This window comes from Coregonus clupeaformis, chromosome 21, assembly GCF_020615455.1.
Source record: "Coregonus clupeaformis isolate EN_2021a chromosome 21, ASM2061545v1, whole genome shotgun sequence".
Lineage (NCBI taxonomy): Eukaryota > Metazoa > Chordata > Actinopteri > Salmoniformes > Salmonidae > Coregonus > Coregonus clupeaformis.
In genome coordinates this window covers 48,691,252-48,712,886 of record NC_059212.1, presented here as the reverse complement: position 1 = coordinate 48,712,886, position 21,635 = coordinate 48,691,252, and the positions used below count along the sequence as shown (strand labels likewise).

At 46.5% G+C, this 21,635-nt stretch overlaps 1 protein-coding gene across 3 annotated transcripts in view; it reads left to right on the top strand.

Moving 5' to 3' along the window:
* LOC121535393 (receptor-type tyrosine-protein phosphatase F) overlaps positions 1-21,635 on the top strand; it is a 419,130-nt gene that overhangs the window by 155,866 nt on the left and 241,629 nt on the right. For all 3 annotated transcript variants that reach the window (XM_045205947.1, XM_045205949.1, XM_045205948.1), the window contains one exon: positions 10,495-10,829. In XM_045205947.1, the coding sequence (XP_045061882.1) occupies positions 10,730-10,829 (100 nt within the window). In that variant the 5' untranslated portion in view covers positions 10,495-10,729. The remainder of the gene's footprint in view (positions 1-10,494; positions 10,830-21,635) is intronic.

The following is a 21,635-nucleotide window of genomic DNA, read 5'->3' as shown; positions in this document are numbered from 1 at the left end:
CTGTGGTAAAGGCCTCTCTGAGGAGGAGATTGTTCTGTGGTAGAGGCCTCTCTGAGGAGGAGATAGTTCTGTGGTAGAGGCCTCTCTGAGGAGGATATTGTCCTGTGGGAGAGGCCTCTCTGAGGAGGAGATTGTTCTGTGGTAAAGGCCTCTCTGAGGAGGAGATTGTTCTGTGGTAGAGGCCTCTCTGAGGAGGAGATTGTTCTGTGGTAGAGGCCTCTCTGAGGAGGAGATTGTTCTGTGGTAGAGGCCTCTCTGAGGAGGGGATAGTTCTGTGGTAGAGGCCTCTCTGAGGAGGAGATAGTTCTGTGGTAGAGGCCTCTCTGAGGAGGAGATAGTTCTGTGGTAGAGGCCTCTCTGAGGAGGAGATAGTTCTGTGGTAGAGGCCTCTCTGAGGAGGAGATAGTTCTGTGGTAGAGGCCTCTCTGAGGAGGAGATAGTTCTGTGGTAGAGGCCTCTCTGAGGAGGAGATAGTTCTGTGGTAGAGGCATATCCGGAGAAATGCGGAGATATCCAGAGGTACGCGCCAGGTAGCCTAGCTGTTAGAGCGTTGGGCCAGTAACCAAAAGGTTACTGGTTCGAATACCCAAGCCGACAAGGTGAAAATGTGTCGATGTGCCCTTGAGCAAGGCACTTAACCCTAATTTGCTCCAGGGGTGCCGCACTACTATGGCTGACCCTGTAAAACAACACATTCCACTGCACCTATCTGGTATATGTGACAATAAAACATCTTATCTTACATGTGAGTCACTGATAGCTGGTTCTGTTCTGACATAATGGAACGTGATTGGAGTTCTAGGCCTGTGTGTGTGTGTGAAATAGCCCAGACGTTTTTGTCATAAAATAAATATCTGTTGTTTACAGTTTGATGATGGCCTAATTTTGCGTCAAAGCAATTTTCAAAGATAAAGCAACAGCTCAAACTGATAAAGCAACAGCTCACGTCACACCGCCTCTCCCCTATTTGACCTAGATATTTTGTGTGTACAGTGCATTCGGAAAGTATTCAGACCCCTGGACATTTCCACATTTTGTTACATTACAGCCTTATTCTAAAATGGATTCAACTGTTTTTTCCCCCTCATCAATTGAACCAAAATACCCTGTAATGACAAAGCAAAACCATGTTTTTAGATTTTTTTGCGATTTTATAAAAAATGAATAAACATAAATATTACATTTACATAAGTATTCAGACCCTTTACTCAGTACTTTGTTGAAGCACCTTTGGCAGAGATTACAGCCTCGAGTTTTCTTGGGTATGATGCTACAAGCTTGGCACACCTGTATTTGGGGAGTTTCTCCCATTCTTCTCTGCAGATCCTCTCAAGCTCTGTCAGGTTGGATGGGGAGCGTCGCTGCACAGCTATTTTCAGGTTTCTCCAGATATGTTCAATCGGGTTCAAGTCCGGGCTCTGGCTGGGCCACTCAAGGACATTCAGAGACTTGTCCTGAAGCCACTCCTGCGTTGTCTTGGCTGTGTGCTTAGGGTCGTTGTCCTGTTGGAAGGTGAACCTTCGTCCCAGTCTGAGGTCCTGAACGCTCTAGAGCAGGTTATCATCAAGGATCTCTCTGTGCGCCGTTCATCTTTTCCTCTATCCTGACTAGTCTCCCAGTCCCTGCCGCTGAAAAACATCCCCACAGCGTGATGCTGCCACCACCCTGCTTCACCGTAGGGATGGTGCCAGGTTTCCTCCAGACATGACGCTTGGCATTCAGGCCAAAGAGTTCAATCTTGGTTTCATCAGACCAAAGAATCTTGTTTCTCATGGTCTGAGAGTCCTTTAGGTGCCTTTTGGCAAACTCCAAGCGGACTGTCATGTGCCTTTTACTGAGGAGTGGCTTTCGTCTGGCCACTCTACCATAAAGGCCTGATTGGTGGAGTGCTGCAGAGATGGTTGTCCTTCTGGAAGGTTCTCCCATCTCAGAGTGACCATCGGGTTCTTGGTCACCTTCCTGAACAAGGGCCTTCTCCCCCGATTGCTCAGTTTGGCCGGGCGGCCAGCTCTATGAAGTGTCTTGGTGGTTCCAAACTTCTTCCATTTAAAAATGATGGAGGCCACTGTGTTCTTGGGGACCTTCAATGCTGTAGAATATTTTTGGTACCCTTCCCCAGATCTGTGCCTCGACACAATGCTGTCTCGGAGCTCTACGGTCAATTCCTTCGACCTCATGGCTTGGTTTTTGCTCTGACATGCCCTGTCAACTGTGGGACCTTATATAGACAGGTGTGTGCCTTTCCAAATCATGTCCAATCAATTGCATTTACCACAGACTCCAATCAAGTTGTAGAAACATCTCAAGGATGATCAATGGAAACAGGATGCACCTGAGCTCAATTTCGAGTCTCATAGCAAAGGGTCTGAATACTTATGTAAAAAAGGTATTTCTGTTTTTTATTTTTTATATAAATTTGCTAAAAAGTCTACAAACCTGTTTTCACTTTGTCATTATTGGGTATTGTGTGTAGATTAATTAATTGTTATTTAGAATCCATTTTAGAATAAGGCTTGTAACGTAACAAAATGTGGAAAAAGGGAAGTTGTCTGAATACTTTCCGAATGCACTGTATGTATTGATATGTAGGCTATGTGTTCCATTTTTAAATGTATGTAGTTCTGTCCTTGAGCTGTTCTTGTCTATTAATGTTATGTATTATGTCATGTGTCATGTTTTGTGTGGACCCCAGGAAGAGTAGCTGTGACTTTCGCAACAGCTAACGGGGATCCTAATAAAAATCCAAAATACCAAAAGTGCCATTAATGACGTTTTCATGCTGGCATCACCACATTTAGGCCTTATGTGCTGACCTCATCACATATCTGACTAATGAGTCATTCATGTGTTCTGTAACACCTAACCTCATAGAAGGTTAGTTTATCACTTTGAACCTTGGTCATTAATCACATCTTGCACTTTTAATTTCTCAGTTAAACCCTAATCAGAGTCTGTCACTTCTAAGGCTAGATATTGGCTAGGCTATCTGAAGGAAAGACAGGCTAGATAGGCCTTTGGTTATCTGAAGGAAATTGTATTTTCTCTTAAATGTTTCCACTACTGAGAACTCAGTCTCCTGCCCCCCAGCACTAAAGCCTTAACAATTAACCAGACAGGATTGCCTTGTAAACAAAGGCCCAGTAAAACCAGCCAACCAGGTCACAGGACATTAGTCTTTGTCAGGCTGAATGTCAATGCTCTGCCTCCTCTCCCCCCCTGGAAAACTACATGCACCATCAGGCTTGGTGTGGAGACTGGAAACAACTAAGGCTGTGTCCTAAATCGCACCCTATTCCCTATATAGTGCACTACTTTGACAGGAGCCCTGTAGGTCCTGGTCAAAACTAGTGCACTATATAGGGAATAGGGTGCGATTTAGGATTCGGACTGTGATTGTGAAGCTGTTGGGGGAAGTAATTTGGTTACCTTCAGCTAGTCCTTCATTTGATTACATGGAGATCAGACCCAGCATGTTGGCCTAGTTATTCTCTGGAGTTTTCAGCTTCTGGCTTTCTCTGTTCTGCATCCCAAATGGCACCCTATTCCCTATATAGTGCACTTACTTTGACCAGAGCCCTATGGGCCCTGTTTAAAAGTAGTGCACTATGGAATAGGGTGCGATTTGATTTGAACGGTAGTACGCATATGGAGAAACACCCAATAAGGAAGTAAGTAAGTTTACTATAAACAGGGTCAGTTCCAGTACCATATTTACACTGTGCAGGGATACTGGAGTGATGGAGGTAGATATGTATAGGGGTAAGGTGACTATATACAGGGTCAGTTCCAGTACCATATTAACAATGTGCAGGGATACTGGAGTGATGGAGGTAGATATGTATAGGGGTAAGGTGACTATAAACAGGGTCAGTTCCAGTACCATATTTACACTGTGCAGGGATACTGGAGTGATGGAGGTAGATATGTATAGGGGTAAGGTGACTATAAACAGGGTCAGTTCCAGTACCATATTAACAATGTGCAGGGATACTGGAGTGATGGAGGTAGATATGTATAGGGGTCAGGTGACTATATACAGGGTCAGTTCAATACCATATTAACAATGTGCAGGGATACTGGAGTGATAGAGGTAGATATGTATTGGGGTCAGGTGACTATATACAGGGTCAGTTCAATACCATATTAACAATGTGCAGGGATACTGGAGTGATGGAGGTAGATATGTATAGGGGTCAGGTGACTATATACAGGGTCAGTTCCATTACCATATTAACAATGTGTAGGGATACTGGAGTGATGGAGGTAGATATGTATAGGGGTCAGGTGACTATATACAGGGTCAGTTCCAATACTATATTAACAATGTGCAGGGATACTGGAGTGATGGAGGTAGATATGTATAGGGGTCAGGTGACTAGGCAACAGGATATAAGATAAACAGAGTAGCAGCAGCTTGTATGTGAGTGGGTGTGTGGGTGTGTAGTGTCAGTATAAATGTATGCGCATGTTACGTGTGAGTGTGCAGGTGATGGAGTGAGTGTGTGTGTGTGTGTGTGTGTGTGTGTGTGTGAGTGAGTGAGTGTGCAGGTGATGGAGTGAGTGTGTGTGTGTGTGTGTGTGTGTGTGTGTGTGTGAGTGAGTGAGTGAGTGTGCAGGTGATGGAGTGAGTGTGTGTGTGAGTGTGCAAAAATTTAAATACAAGGTCAGTAAGGACACAAGGTTAACTCAGATAGTCCGTGTAGCTATTATGTCAGCTATTTATCACTCTTATTGCTTGGGGATGGAAGCTGTTCAAGAGCCAGTTGGTGCCAGACTTGATGCACCGGTACCGCTTGTCGTGCGGAAGCAGAGAGAATAGTCTATGGCTTGGTTGGTTGGAGTCTTTAACGATTTTCCGGGCCTTCCTACCACACCTCCTGATATAGACGTCCTGGATGGCAGGGAGCTCGGCCCCAGGGATGTGGGGCTCAGTTGGTAGAGCGTGGCGCTTGCAGCGCCAGGGTTGTGGGTTCGTTTCCCACGGGGGGGCCAGTATGAAAATGTATGCACTCACTAACTGTAAGTGGCTCTGGATAAGAGCGTCTGCTAAATGACTAAAGTGTCAATGTAATGTGATGTACTGGGCTGTCCACACAACCGTTTGTAGCGGTGCTATTGTCGTACCAGGAAGTGATGGAGCCAGTCAAAATGGTCTAGGCTTTATTATGAAGGGCTGTTCTGTAAACCTCCCCCTGGTCTAGGCTTTATTATGAAGGGCTGTTCTGTAAACCTCCCCCTGGTCTAGGCTTTATTACGAAGGGCCGTTCTGTAAACCATAACATTTGATTTGATTTGATTTGTCTTACACCACAGACACCCTCTGACACCCTGCTGTCTCACACCACAGACACCCTCTCACACCCTGCTGTCTCACACCACAGACACTCCTCTCACACCCTGCTGTCTCACACCACAGACACCCTCTCACACCCTGCTGTCTCACACCACAGACACCCTCTCACACCCTGCTGTGTATTAGTGGAACATATTCACATGCAAGCTCTGTAACACACACCCTGCAGGGGACAAACTAAATAATAATAAATAAATAAATGCAGAGTAAACATCATGGCTCCAGGAATGTGTCTGATTAAAGATGAAAAGCATCTGTCTCTCTCTGGCATCTGCTGTGAAAGATATCCCTTCAGACACACACACACACACACACACACACACACTCATCTGCTGTGAACGATACCCCCTTGCCGCCAAGGGTTTGTAGCGCACACAGCGACATGCCAAGTTTATCAGTCCCTCTCTCTCTCTCTCTCTTTCTCTCTCTCTCTCCCTCTCTCTCTTTCTCTCTCTCTCTCTCTCTCTCTCTCTCTCTCTCGCTCTCTCTCTCTCCCTCTCTCTCTTTCTCTCTCTCTCTCTCTCTCTCTCTCTCTCTCTCTCTCTCTTTTTTCCCTCTCTCTCTCTCCCCTCTCTCTCTCTCTCTCTCTCCCTCTTCCTCTTTCTCTCTCTCTCTCTCTCTCTCTCTCTCTCTCTCTCTCTCTCTCTCTCTCTCTCTCTCTCTCTCTCTCTCTCTCTCTCTTTCTCTCTCTTCCCCCCCCCCCCCTCTCTCTCTCTCTCTCTCTCTCTCTCTCTCTCTCTCTCTCTCTCTCTCTCTCTCTCTCTCTCTCTCTCTCTGTCTCTCTCTCTCTCTCTCTCTCTCTCTCTCTCTCTCTCTCTTTCTCTCTCTTTCTCTTTCTCTCTCTGTCTCTGTCTCTCTCTCTCTCTCTCTCTCTCTCTCTCTCTCTATGTCTCTGTCTCTGTCTCTGTCTCTGTCTTCTCTCTCTCTCTCTCTCTCTCTCTCTCTCTCTCTCTCTCTCTCTCTCTCTGTCTCTCTCTCTACCTACAGACTCACACCAACACAATTCTCACACCAACAAATACCGGCCCAAAGAACGTGGAGAATTAGATTCACTTTCTTTGTCGTTAAGTTAACTTGGGGGTGTTTTCTTGAAGAATGAAGGTAGTGTAAAATGAAAATGTATGTATGATGAGAGAGAGGCCTAGCTAGGTGAAACAGCCGGCAGCGCTTGACAACGCGGTGACTCACAATACAAAGCACGCCAAGGCATTCCTTCACTTCACTTTCTCCTCATCCTCATCCTTCGCCAAGCAACTTGTCAGAAGAGATTAAAGGAAAGGTCCGGATGAAGAGAGAGATTTTTTGTTGTTGAATTTTTGCCTTGTTAAAATCTCTCTGGGAGCGGGAGCGGGAGCGGGGGGGGGGGGGGTCTGTGTGTGTGTTTCAGCATTTCCAAAGGCATTGAAACAGCCCAGTGAGTAATGGGCTAGTCAACACCTCTGCAGGCTTCAGAGAGGTTTAGCAAGGCTTTTCCCACTAGATATTGGTGCTATTGTTTCTCTAACGGACACTCCTTACTTTGCTTATACTCCACTGAAGCTGACTGGTCACCCACCAAGCATAGAGACATTTTGTAGTCGTAGGAGGCAGAGGAGGACGGTAGAAGGAACCGTTATTAGTTTATTTGCACCATATATATGTGAAAAGCAAGGGTTGGAACCTCAATTATTTCCCAATCGTTTCGTTCTGAACAGAACCATTTTTTTGTTTTTGTTCAGTTCCACTGTTCTAACCGTTATGGGGGTAGCTATCGCCTATCAAGGAGGAGTTAGGGGGGTAGCTATCGCCTGTCAAGGAGGGGTTAGGGGGGTAGCTATCGCCTGTCAAGGAGGGGTTAGGGGGGTAGCTATCGCCTGTCAAGGAGGAGTTAGGGGGGTAGCTATCGCCTGTCAAGGAGGGGTTAGGGGGGTAGCTATCGCCTGTCAAGGAGGGGTTAGGGGGGTAGCTATCGCCTGTCAAGGAGGGGTTAGGGGGGTAGCTATCGCCTGTCAAGGAGGGGTTAGGGGGGTAGCTATCGCCTGTCAAGGAGGGGTTAGGGGGGTAGCTATCGCCTGTCAAGGAGGGGGTTAGGGGGGTAGCTATCGCCTGTCAAGGAGGGGTTAGGGGGTAGCTATCGCCTGTCAAGGAGGGGGTTAGGGGGTAGCTATCGCCTGTCAAGGAGGGGTTAGGGGGTAGCTATCGCCTGTCAAGGAGGGGTTAGGGGGGTAGCTATCGCCTGTCAAGGAGGGGTTAGGGGGGTAGCTATCGCCTGTCAAGGAGGGGTTAGGGGGGTAGCTATCGCCTGTCAAGGAGGGGTTAGGGGGTAGCTATCGCCTGTCAAGGAGGGGGTTAGGGGGTAGCTATCGCCTGTCAAGGAGGGGTTAGGGGGGTAGCTATCGCCTGTCAAGGAGGAGTTATGGGGGTAGCTATCGCCTGTCAAGGAGGGGTTAGGGGGGTAGCTATCGCCTGTCAAGGAGGAGTTAGGGGGGTAGCTATCGCCTGTCAAGGAGGAGTTATGGGGGTAGCTATCGCCTGTCAAGGAGGAGTTAGGGGGGTAGCTATCGCCTGTCAAGGAGGGATTAGGGGGGTAGCTATCGCCTGTCAAGGAGGAGTTATGGGGGTAGCTATCGCCTGTCAAGGAGGAGTTAGGGGGGTAGCTATCGCCTGTCAAGGAGGGGTTAGGGGGGGTAGCTATCGCCTGTCAAGGAGGAGTTATGGGGGTAGCTATCGCCTGTCAAGGAGGGGTTAGGGGGGTAGCTATCGCCTGTCAAGGAGGGGGGTAGCTATCGCCTGTCAAGGAGGAGTTATGGGGGTAGCTATCGCCTGTCAAGAAGGGGTTAGGGGGGTAGCTATCGCCTGTCAAGGAGGGGGGTAGCTATCGCCTGTCAAGGAGGAGTTATGGGGGTAGCTATCGCCTGTCAAGGAGGAGTTATGGGGGTAGCTATCGCCTGTCAAGGAGGAGTTATGGGGGGTAGCTATCGCCTGTCAAGGAGGGGGTTAGGGGGGGTAGCTATCGCCTGTCAAGGAGGGGGTAGCTATCGCCTGTCAAGGAGGAGTTATGGGGGTAGCTATCGCCTGTCAAGGAGGAGTTAGGGGGGTAGCTATCGCCTGTCAAGGAATACCTGGGATAGGATAAAGTAATCCTTCTACCCCCTCTTACCCCACCCCCCAAAAAAAATTATATTAAAAAAATACATATTGTAAAGTGGTTATCCCACTGGCTATAAGGTGAATGCACCAATTTGTAAGTCACTCTGGATAAGAGCGTCTGCTAAATGACGTAAACGTAACGTAAACGAGGGGTTAGGGGGGTAGCTATCGCCTGTCAAGGAGGGGTTAGTGGGGTAGCTACAGTGAGGGAAAAAAGTATTTGATCCCCTGCTGATTTTGTACGTTTGCCCACTGACAAAGACATGATCAGTCTATCATTTTTATGGTAGGTTTATTTGAACAGTGAGAGACAGAATAACAACAAAAAAATCCAGAAAAAACGCATGTCAAAAATGTTATAAATTGATTTGCATTTTAATGAGGGAAATAAGTATTTGACCCCCTCTCAATCAGAAAGATTTCTGGCTCCCAGGTGTCTTTTATACAGGTAACGAGCTGAGATTAGGAGCACACTCTTAAAGGGAGTGCTCCTAATCTCAGCTTGTTACCTGTATAAAAGACACTTGTCCACAGAAGCAATCAATCAATCAGATTCCAAACTCTCCACCATGGCCAAGACCAAAGAGCTCTCCAAGGATGTCAGGGACAAGATTGTAGACCTACACAAGGCTGGAATGGGCTACAAGACCATCGCCAAGCAGCTTGGTGAGAAGGTGACAACAGTTGGTGCGATTATTCACAAATGGAAGAAACACAAAAAAACGGTCAATCTCCCTTGGTCCCCCTGCTCAAGAAAGCACATATACAGGCCCGTCTGAAGTTTGCCTATGAACATCTGAATGATTCAGAGGAGAACTGGGTGAAAGTGTTGTGGTCAGATGAGACCAAAATGGAGCTCTTTGGCATCAACTCAACTCGCCATGTTTGGAGGAGGAGGAATGCTGCCTATGACCCCGAGAACACCATCCCAACCGTCAAACATGGAGGTGGAAACATTATGCTTTGGGGGTGTTTTTCTGCTAAGGTGACAGGACAACTTCATCGCATCAATGGGACGATGGACGGGGCCATGTACCGTCAAATCTTGGGTGAGAACCTCCTTCCCTCAGCCAGGGCATTGAAAATGGGTCGTTAATGGGTATTCCAGCATGACAATGACCCAAAACACACGGCCAAGGCAACAAAAGAGTGGCTCAAGAAGAAGCACATTAAGGTCCTGGAGTGGCCTAGCCAGTCTCCAGACCTTAATCCCATAGAAAATCTGTGGAGGGAGCTGAAGGTTCGAGTTGCCAAACGTCAGCCTCGAAACCTTAATGACTTGGAGAAGATCTGCAATGAGGAGTGGGACAAAATCCCTCCTGAGATGTGTGCAAATCTGGTGGCCAACTACAAGAAACGTCTAACCTCTGTGATTGCCAACAAGGGTTTTGCCACCATGTACTAAGTCATGTTTTGCAGAGGGGTCAAATACTTATTTCCCTCATTAAAATGCAAATATATTTATAACATTTTTGACATGCATTTTCTGGATTTTTTTGTTGTTATTCTGTATCTCACTGTTCAAATAAACCTACCATTAAAATGATAGACTGATCATGTCTTTGTCAGTGGACAAACGTACAAAATCAGCAGGGGATCAAATACTTTTTTCCCCTCACTGTATACCCCATCAAGGAGGGGTTAGGGGGGTAGCTATCGCCTGTCAAGGAGGGGTTAGGGGGGTAGCTATCACCCTTCTGGGAGGAGTTCGTTTTCTTAGTTTTCTTGTCTCACCACGATTCGCTGTTGATTGTTATACCCCATTTATAACATTTAACTAAACTGTTTCTGCTAATGCTGAGGTATCTTGGGTGATATATTCTGGATATTGTTGTTACCAATTGTGTCTTTGATGGATCCAAGCTACTCTTTTCTTGTCTGGCTTTTGTACCAGCATTTTGCAGATGTTGTTGTTGACTTCCGTCAGTTCAGATCAGATCAGTTCAGATCAGATCAAATGAAGTGTTTGAATGAAAACACTAATGTCCTGTCTTCTCTCTGTCTCCTTCCAGGTGTCTGTATTTGATCGTGTGAGGTGAGGTGTGAGGTGTCTGTCTTCGTTGAGGGGAGCGAGGAGGAGTCGCTGTGTGTCTTCGTTGAGGGGAGCGAGGAGGAGTCGCTGTGTGTCTTCGTTGAGGGGAGCGAGGAGGAGTCGCTGTGTGTCTTCGTTGAGGGGAGCGAGGAGGAGTCGCTGTGTGTCTTCGTTGAGGGGAGCGAGGAGGAGTCGCTGTGCCAACCTGGGCCATCATGGTGCCTAACATTCACCCTGCAGTTCCCCTCCTGCCCAGGGGGGCGGCGCCACTCCTGCTGCTACTCAGCTGCCTGGTGCTCTCCTCTCAGGCTGACAGTAAGTACTGTACTTTATTTATGACTAAAACATGCTTTTAAACTATACCCTAAGATCATGCCAGAATACATACAGTGGGGGGAAAAAAGTATTTAGTCAGCCACCAATTGTGCAAGTTCTCCCACTTAAAAAGATGAGAGAGGCCTGTAATTTTCATCATAGGTACACGTCAACTATGACAGACAAAATGAGAAAAATAAATCCAGAAAATCACATTGCAGGATTTTTAATGAATTTATTTGCAAATTATGGTGGAAAATAAGTATTTGGTCAATAACAAAAGTTTCTCAATACTTTGTTATATACCCTTTGTTGGCAATGACACAGGTCAAACGTTTTCTGTAAGTCTTCACAAGGTTTTCACACACTGTTGCTGGTATTTTGGCCCATTCCTCCATACAGATCTCCACTAGAGCAGTGATGTTTTGGGGCTGTCGCTGGGCAACACGGACTTTCAACTCCCTCCAAAGATTTTCTATGGGGTTGAGATCTGGAGACTGGCTAGGCCACTCCAGGACCTTGAAATGCTTGTTACGAAGCCACTCCTTCGTTGCCCGGGCAGTCTGTTTGGTATCATTGTCATGCTGAAAGACCCAGCCACGTTTCATCTTCAATGCCCTTGCTGATGGAAGGAGGTTTTCACTCAAAATCTCACGATACATGGCCCCATTCATTCTTTCCTTTACACGGATCAGTCGTCCTGGTCCCTTTGCAGAAAAACAGCCCCAAAGCATGATGTTTCCACCCCCATGCTTCACAGTAGGTATGGTGTTCTTTGGATGCAACTCAGCATTCTTTGTCCTCCAAACACGACGAGTTGAGTTTTTACCAAAAAATTATATTTTGGTTTCATCTGACCATATGACATTCTCCCAATCCTCTTCTGGATCATCCAAATGCACTCTAGCAAACTTCAGACGGGCCTGGACATGTACTGGCTTAAGCAGGGTGACACGTCTGGCACTGCAGGATTTGAGTCCCTGGCGGCGTAGTGTGTTACTGATGGTAGGCTTTGTTACTTTGGTCCCAGCTCTCTGCAGGTCATTCACTAGGTCCCCCCGTGTGGTTCTGGGATTTTTGCTCACCGTTCTTGTGATCATTTTGACCGCACAGGGTGAGATCTTGCGTGGAGCCCCAGATCGAGGGAGATTATCAGTGGTCTTGTATGTCTTCCATTTCCTAATAATTGCTCCCACAGTTGATTTCTTTAAACCAAGCTGCTTACCTATTGCAGATTCAGTCTTCCCAGCCTGGTGCAGGTCTACAATTTTGTTTCTGGTGTCCTTTGACAGCTCTTTGGTCTTGGCCATAGTGGAGTTTGGAGTGTGACTGTTTGAGGTTGTGGACAGGTGTCTTTTATACTGATAACAAGTTTAAACAGGTGCCATTAATACAGGTAACGAGTGGAGGACAGAGGAGCCTCTTAAACAAGAAGTTACAGGTCTGTGAGAGCCAGAAATCTTGCTTGTTTGTAGGTGACCAAATACTTATTTTCCACCATAATTTGCAAATAAATTCATTAAAAATCCTACAATGTGATTTTCTGGATTTTTTTTTCTCAATTTGTCTGTCATAGTTGACGTGTACCTATGATGAAAATTACAGGCCTCTCTCATCTTTTTAAGTGGGAGAACTTGCACAATTGGTGGCTGACTAAATATTTTTTTTCCCCACTGTACAAACCTATGTTGCATGGTGTTAGTAACACTAGGTTAGTGGGTTTGATTCCTGTCCTCTCACTCTACTGGAAGTTTCTTTGGATAAAAGCATTTGCCAAATGGCATATATTATAGTACATGAACAAAGCTGTATGTTTCTTTAGATTTATACAGATTGAGGGACCAAATAGACTACAACTCGTAGTTCATCGTATAATTGGTTCAGTCAGTCTGCCTCTTAACAGAAGTGCACTAATACAGTAAATTAAACTGTATTGCTGAATATTAATTTGCTCTCTAGCTTGTTTGTTTGTTTGTTTGTTGGTTGCTTAAGGAGACTCTGCTCATGCTGTGCAATTTGCTGCTTAATTTAACTCTGTACATACCACTCCAGGGCCCAGTTTCCCGACGGCGCTGTAACTTAGGCTTACGAGTGTTTCAATAATAATAATAATATGCCATTTAGCAGACGCTTTTATCCAAAGCGACTTACAGTCATGTGTGCATACATTTTTTACGTACGGGTGGTCCCGGGGATCGAACCCACTACCCTGGCGTTACAAGCGCCACGCTCTACCAGCTGAGCTGCAGAGGACCACGGCCGTGCATCCTTTCCTACAACGGCCGAAGATGTAACATGCGTTTCCCAAAACACCCCGCAGAGAGAACGTTCACTAAGTGCGTTGTTGGAGCATTTGTCGATACTGATAGGATCGAAAAGAAAGGGAGCGCTGCTCTCGGATCAGCTTTCTCCATTCAAATCTTACCTTAACATGATAATTATTCCACAGCACTGATGACGGATCAGCTCCTAGAGAGACATTACCACCTACGGCTTATTCTAATGCTTACCCAAGGAAAATGCACTAAATCACAGATGTGGCACATCATTGCGCATGTTAGTTCTACACATCATGACAAATAACAGACAGTAGCACACAAGTAGCAAAATAGAACTCAATTGATTGAACATGAAATGTAGCCTATTTCAATATGATTGAAATAGGCCTATGGCTTACTGTTTATATTTTAATGCAGTCATCTCTGTTTTCATTTGAAGCTTTATTTTTATATTTTGCTTGCTTATATCAATTGCAAAGACATTGGCAACTTTGTATTTGTAGTCAACTTTGTTCTGAAGTCATCGGTGGTCACATAGAGACGGATGAAGCCATGTGATTCCGTTTAGCGGAGATCTTCTATGTATAAAGTGATGCGGGAGGGCAAAACGACGCACTTAGCTGTTCTACGAGTGGTCTGAGGCAGGTGTTAGCGTACGAACGCTTTCAAGTGCAACGTTAATAAAGATGGTTTTAAGAAACAGCTCAGAGATTTAACGATGCTCCTACGAAGGCTGTAACGATGAACTTAGCCTTAAGATGCTTTTGGGAAACCGGGCCCAGTCCATTTACACTTGGTCTCCTTGGTGAACACACTGTTCCAGTGCACTTGGTCTCCTTGGTGAACACACTGTTCCAGTCCACTTGGTCTCCTTGGTGAACACACTGTTCCAGTCCACTTGGTCTCCTTGGTGAACACACTGTTCCAGTCCACTTGGTCTCCTTGGTGAACACACTGTTCCAGTCCACTTGGTCTCCTTGGTGAACACACTGTTCCAGTCCACTTGGTCTCCTTGGTGAACACACTGTTCCAGTCCACTTGGTCTCCTTGGTGAACACACTGTTCCAGTCCACTTGGTCTCCTTGGTGAACATACTGTTCCAGTCCACTTGGTCTCCTTGGTGAACACACTGCTCCAGTCCACTTGGTGTCCTTGGTGAACACACTGTTCCAGTCCACTTGGTCTCCTTGGTGAACACACTGTTCCAGTCCACTTGGTCTCCTTGGTGAACACACTGTTCCAGTCCACTTGGTCTCCTTGGTGAACACACTGTTCCAGTCCACTTGGTGTCCTTGGTGAACACACTGTTCCAGTCCACTTGGTCTCCTTGGTGAACACACTGCTCCAGTCCACTTGGTCTCCTTGGTGAACACACTGTTCCAGTCCACTTGGTCTCCTTGGTGAACACACTGTTCCAGTCCACTTGGTCTCCTTGGTGAACACACTGCTCCAGTCCACTTGGTCTCCTTGGTGAACACACTGCTCCAGTTCACTTGGTCTCCTTGGTGAACACACTGCTCCAGTCCACTTGGTCTCCTTGGTGAACACATTGTTCCAGTCCACTTGGTCTTCTTGGTGAACACACTGCTCCAGTCCACTTGGTCTCCTTGGTGAACACACTGCTCCAGTCCATTTACACTTGGTCTCCTTGGTGAACACACTGCTCCAGTCCACTTGGTCTCCTTGGTGAACACACTGCTCCAGTCCACTTGGTCTCCTTGGTGAACACATTGTTCCAGTCCACTTGGTCTCCTTGGTGAACACACTGCTCCAGTCCACTTGGTCTCCTTGGTGAACACACTGCTCCAGTCCACTTGGTCTCCTTGGTGAACACACTGTTCCAGTGCACTTGGTCTCCTTGGTGAACACATTGTTCCAGTCCACTTGGTCTCCTTGGTGAACACACTGCTCCAGTCCACTTGGTCTCCTTGGTGAACACACTGTTCCAGTCCACTTGGTCTCCTTGGTGAACACATTGTTCCAGTCCACTTGGTCTCCTTGGCGGATTCTGTTAGCAACATAATCAGCTGCTTTCTAAATGCACTCAGTCTGCTGGTGTCCTGTAGAATATCCCCTTGCATTATAGAAACAGAACATGGAGAGAGAGCAAGAGAAATTGAGGGAGAGTGTGTGTGTGTGTGTGTGTGTGTGTGTGTGTGTGTGTGTGTGTGTGTGTGTGTGTGTGTGTGTGACCTCAGTACCCTGCTGTCCATCTTAATGAAGGTTGGGGTCTGGAGAAGTGCTCTCTTTGAGATGTGTCACTGTCGCTAGGCTCTGGGGGCCCTGGGTTCTGTGTGGCCCCTGGGGTCTCTGGGGCCCCTGGGTTCTGTGTGGCCCCTGGGTTCTGTGTGGCCCCCTGGGGGTTGAGCGTGGAGAGATGCCCTGTAGGAGCGTAGGGTTCAGGGACCAAATTAATTCAGCAACATGACCTCAACTACAGTTCTGTCACAGGGTCACTGTAATTCAATTAGACCACACACTAAATTTTTCTCTCACGTTTCAACCCTCCCTGCCGCTCTCTGTGTGACCGATAGCTTCAGATTTTAACACGTGTCAATGCATTACTGACCTTCAGAACATATTCTATTCTCTGCTATTCTACTCCCTCTATAATCCCGACAGCATGCAGTATGCCAAGGCCTCCATTTCCTCTACAACAATGCAGAGATGAGTCATTTCAGCCCTTTATCACCTCTGACCCCCTGACCCCAACATATAGAATGGGTGCGTGTGTGAAAATGAAGTGGTTATGTAATGTTTGAGTGGTAAATAAATTAAACTCAGCCCTTGCGTTAGTCAGAAGAGAAACAAAGATAGACAATTGACTGGAATATATTTTTTCATGTTAATTAGCCTATGTTCATTCTGATGTGGTAGATTCTATCTAGCTACGTGGTCCTCTAATCTACTCTCTACTGTGTGTGTGTAAGCCTTACCTCTCTATAGGCCCAGACAGACAGACAGACAGACAGACAGACAGACAGACAGACAGACAGACAGACAGACAGACAGTTAGGTAGTTCAATGCTATTAATACGAGGTGGATGCTTTTATCTTATGGTTTATATGGTACTCTGAAGTCCTCTCTATACTATGTATATGAGGCTTGTCTCAATAGGCCCAGACAGACCCCTTCTAATGCTGCTCCCTTCTGTTCTGCTGCCTAACGCACTCCAGTAATCATCAGATCATTACCAGATAAAACCACCCAGTGGAGCCTTTTTAATTCTCACACAAAGACAGTCTCTGTGTTGTGACCAACTGGAAACCTCGTCTTCTGATCAGACAGTCACTGAGCCTCTCTCTACAAAGGGCTAGTAGTGATATATGGACAGTCACTGAGCCTCTCTCTACAAAGGGCTAGTAGGTACAGTGAGGGAAAAAAGTATTTGATCCCCTGCTGATTTTGTATGTTTGCCCACTGACAAAGAAATTATCAGTCTATAATTTTAATGGTAGGTTTATTTCAACAGTGAGAGACAGAATAACAACAAAAAAATCCAGAAAAACTCATGTCAAAAATGTTATAAATTGATTTGCATTTTAATGAGGGAAATAAGTATTTGACCCCCTCTCAATCAGAAAGATTTCTGGCTCCCAGGTGTCTTTTATACAGGTAACGAGCTGAGATTAGGAGCACACTCTTAAAGGGAGTGCTCCTAATCTCAGCTTGTTACCTGTATAAAAGACACCTGTCCACAGAAGCAAACAATCAATCAGATTCCAAACTCTCCACCATGGCCAAGACCAAAGAGCTCTCCAAGGATATCAGGGGCAAGATTGTAGACCTACACAAGGCTGGAATAGGCTACAAGACCATCGCAAAGCAGCTTGGTGAGAAGGTGACAACAGTTGGTGCGATTATTCGCAAATGGAAGAAACACAAAAGAACTGTCAATCCTCTTCGGCCTTGGGCTTCATGCAAGATCTCACCTCGTGGAGTTGCAATGATCATGAACGGTGAGGAATCAGCCCAGAACTACACGGGAGGATCTTGTCAATGATCTCAAGGCTGCTGGGACCATAGTCACCAAGAAAACAATTGGTAACACACTACGCCGTGAAGGACTGAAATCCTGCAGCGCCCGCAAGGTCCACCTGCTCAAGAAAGCACATATACAGGGCCGTCTGAAGTTTGCCAATGAACATCTGAATGATTCAGAGGAGAACTGGGTGAAAGTGTTGTGGTCAGATGAGACCAAAATCGAGCTCTTTGGCATCAACTCAACTCGCCGTGTTTGGAGGAGGAGGAATGCTGCCTATGACCCCAAGAACACCATCCCCAACGTCAAACATGGAGGTGGAAACATTATGCTTTGGGGGTGTTTTTCTGCTAAGGGGACAGGACAACTTCACCGCATGAAAGGGACGATGGACAGGGCCATGTACCGTCAAATCTTGGGTGAGAACCTCCTTTCCTCAGCCAGGGCATTGAAAATGGGTCGTGGATGGGTATTCCAGCATGACAATGACCCAAAACACACGGCCAAGGCAACAAAGGAGTGGCTCAAGAAGAAGCACATTAAGGTCCTGGAGTGGCCTAGCCAGTCTCCAGACCTTAATCCCATAGAAAATCTGTGGAGGGAGCTGAAGGTTCGAGTTGCCAAACGTCAGCCTCGAAACCTTAATGACTTGGAGAAGATCTGCAAAGAGGAGTGGAACAAAATCCCTCCTGTGATGTGTGCAAACCTGGTGGCCAACTACAAGAAACGTCTGTCCTCTGTGATTGCCAACAAGGGTTTTGCCACCAAGTACTAAGTCATGTTTTGCAGAGGGGTCAAATACTTATTTCCCTCATTAAAATGCAAATCAATTTATAACATTTTTGACATGTGTTTGTCTGGATTTTGTTGTTGTTATTCTGTCTCTCACTGTTCAAATAAACCTACCATTAAAATTATAGACTGATCATGTCTTTGTCAGTGGGCAAACGTACAAAATCAGCAGGGGATCAAATACTTTTTTCCCTCACTGTATATATGGACAGTCACTGAGCCTCTCTCTACAAAGGGCTAGTAGTTAAATATGGACAGTCACTGAGCCTCTCTCTACAAAGGGCTAGTAGTTAAATATGGACAGTCACTGAGCCTCTCTCTACAAAGGGCTAGTAGTTATATATGGACAGTCACTGAGCCTCTCTCTACAAAGGGCTAGTAGTGATATATGGACAGTCACTGAGCCCCTCTCTACAAAGGGCTAGTAGTTATATATGGACAGTCACTGAGCCTCTCTCTACAAAGGGCTAGTAGTTATATATGGACAGTCACTGAGCCTCTTTCTACAAAGGGCTAGTAGTTATGGACAGCAGTAGACAGTTGTCTGGGTCATATTCAAAACAGCCAGCCACACGAGGCAGATATCTATCCCAGCCTGTCAGACCTCAGGCTGCTTCTCTACATAGTGATATAAGGAACCTACATTTACATTTGAGTCATTTTGCTTAACGATGGTGCATAATCATAGCTGCCTGCCTGCACCAAATATCTAGACAGATAAGCCTAGATAAAGGTCATTTTACATTGACATCATTTAGCAGACGCTCTTATCCAGAGCCCACTTACAAATTGGTGCATTTTCACAGCAGGAGAGGGAAGTATTGTCTCCTGTTTTCACATGCATGTTGCTTTTCAGTTCAGTGAGATTTCTGGTATTTCCTGCCCTTTTAGCACCCAAACCGTTCCACCCGTTTTCTAAGATGCAGTATTGAGAAGGCAGTAGAACAACAGAATCCCTCCCACCCCAGTGTTCCAGAATCTAGTGGTCATATGAGGCATTGTGACATCATTAGTCTCATGTGAGCATTTAACCCTTCTCCTGTACAGACGGGGCAAGGTAATCAATCCTGAGTGGTGACCTCAGACACCCCATTGATCCCTAGGGAAGACACACACACACACACACACACACACACACACACACACACATACACACTAACCCTAGGGAACCCATTGTAAATCAACCTGGTCTATATACAACACAATAGACCACCACTCCTTCACCAACAAGGTCATACTGAAAGTCACACAGAACAAAACCCACCAGTTCTATATATGATCCCTTAAATATAATGGCTTGTCTCTTTATCCCCTTTTTGACTTATTTCCTGGGCGTTGATGGGAAACCTTTGGTGCTTTTGATACATGTCTTTCGTTTTTAAATCTGAGCCATCTATAGTGTCCCTTTCATGACAGCCGAGACCACCGAGCGTCCCTTAGTACTCCCGCCTGTTACTGTACCAGCCTGATCCCAGATCAGTTTGTGTTATCATATAAAGTCCACGCCATGCCGAAAAAATGGAAAGGAGTGACAAAGAGTGGTATGATGCCATAAACAGACCAGTAAAATATATGTGTCATAAGGCATCACCCTGGGATGTAAAATATTTTTTACTATGATTATTAGTCGCTGTGGATAAGAGTAGGATGTCAAATCAAATCAAATCAACGGTACACGTTAGCTTCATGTAAAAGGTTAGAATTACTTTTCCAAGCCACTCTCCTACCCTGCTGTCTCAAGAAGCCTCCTTAGTCCTTCTAGAACGGTGAATGGTAAATAAATTGTATATGCATAGCTAATAGCCATGTAACTGCCTCTGAATGGCAGAGCCTACTAGCAGTTCAATACCAGAAGCCTCAGAAAGAGAAAGTTAACTTTTTTTCTCTTTTTAAAGGTTTTCTTCAAGGGCCAGTAGCAGTATCTGGCATGGAGTTAAGAGCTGGGGTAGAATCCTGTAAACCGGTTAGCCAATGTCTGTCCAGACGTGAGTGCAGGGGAACAGAAGGGTCGGGGAATAAGGAAGAGGGGTGGGCGGATGGATGGATGGAAATTGGATTGTGTTTTTTAAGTGTCCATATGGTCACCCAGCGAAAATTGACGGGGATGGAAATTGATTCATTTTAATTCAAAGTAACCACATCCAGCATGGAGAGGCACTTGGAGAGCAGTCTAATACTGTTAGTCCACAGCTGTGGTCCCCTAGACCAACCCAGCCAGGACAACAGAGACAGGGGACCAACCCAGCCAGAACAACAGAGACAGGGGACCAACCCAGCCAGGACAACATAGACAGGGGACCAAGCCAGCCAGGACAACAGAGACAGGGGACCAAGCCAGCCAGGACAACAGAGACAGGGGACCAACTTAGCCAGGACAACAGAGACAGATAGCCAACCCAGCCAGGACAACAGAGACAGGGGACCAACCCAGCCAGGACAACAGAGACAGGGGACCAACCCAGCCAGGACAACAGAGACAGGGGACCAACCCAGCCAGGACAACATAGACAGGGGACCAAGCCAGCCAGGACAACAGAGACAGGGGACCAAGCCAGCCAGGACAACAGAGACAGGGGACCAAGCCAGCCAGGACAACAGAGACAGGGGACAAACCCAGCCAGGACAACAGAGACAGGGGACCAACCCAGCCAGGACAACAGAGAGAGATAGCCAACCCAGCCAGGACAACAGAGACAGGGGGAGAGAGGGAGGTGGGGGCTTGTGGGAGTTAAGCAACAGAGGGGTTTAGAGAGAGGGAAGGAGAAAGAGGGGGTAGAGAGAGAGGGTAGTGAAGCAACAGAGGGGTTTAGAGAGAGGGAAAGAGAAAGAGGGGGTAGAGAGAGAGGGGAGTGAAGCAACAGAGGGGTTTAGAGAGAGGGAAGGAGAAAGAGGGGGTAGAGAGAGAGGGGAGTGAAGCAACAGAGGGGTTTAGAGAGAGGGAAGGAGAAAGAGGGGGTAGAGAGAGAGGGGAGTGAAGCAACAGAGGGGTTTAGAGAGAGGGAAGGAGAAAGAGGGGGTAGAGAGAGAGGGTAGTGAAGCAACAGAGGGGTTTAGAGAGAGGGAAGGAGAAAGAGGGGGGTAGAGAGAGGGGAGTGAAGCAACAGAGGGGTTTAGAGAGAGGGAAGGAGAAAGAGGGGGTAGAGAGAGAGGGGAGTGAAGCAACAGAGAGAGAGCGTGATGGAGAGAGACAGGGGAGGAGAGTGGCCAAATAACAGAGAGAGTGAAAGTTAGAGAGAGAGAGAGAGAGGAAGCATTTCATGTGGCAGAGCAGCAATGTCATGGCATCGTCAGGGAGGAGAGGGGGGGAGGAGGGTCATCTGAGGTTAATGATGGGAGATTAATAGCTTAATTAGTCCGTTTGATAGCAAGGCCAGAGGCAGATAGAGGAGGAAGGAGGCAGCCGCCCAAACCCTACTCACACAACAACACCAACCAACATCCTTCTAGGGCACGTAGACAAATGGCTGAAGATATCTCAGTCGTCTCAGTTCACATCTCTGTGTACAATAGCAATCAACAACAGATATTTAGGCCTACACATTGAGATGTCGAAAATGGAGACATGTTCTCTAGGCCATATGCTTGTCCAAAGCTTTGGACTTTGAGAGACACATTTCTAGAATAAATGTATGATTCTTACTTTAGTAGTTTGAATATATTTGGAAATCTGTCATGACTCGACATTCTCTCTCGTATTCTCTCCTCTCCCAGAGGTTGAACTTTGGCTTTAGCTAGGGGGTACATTTGCCTTG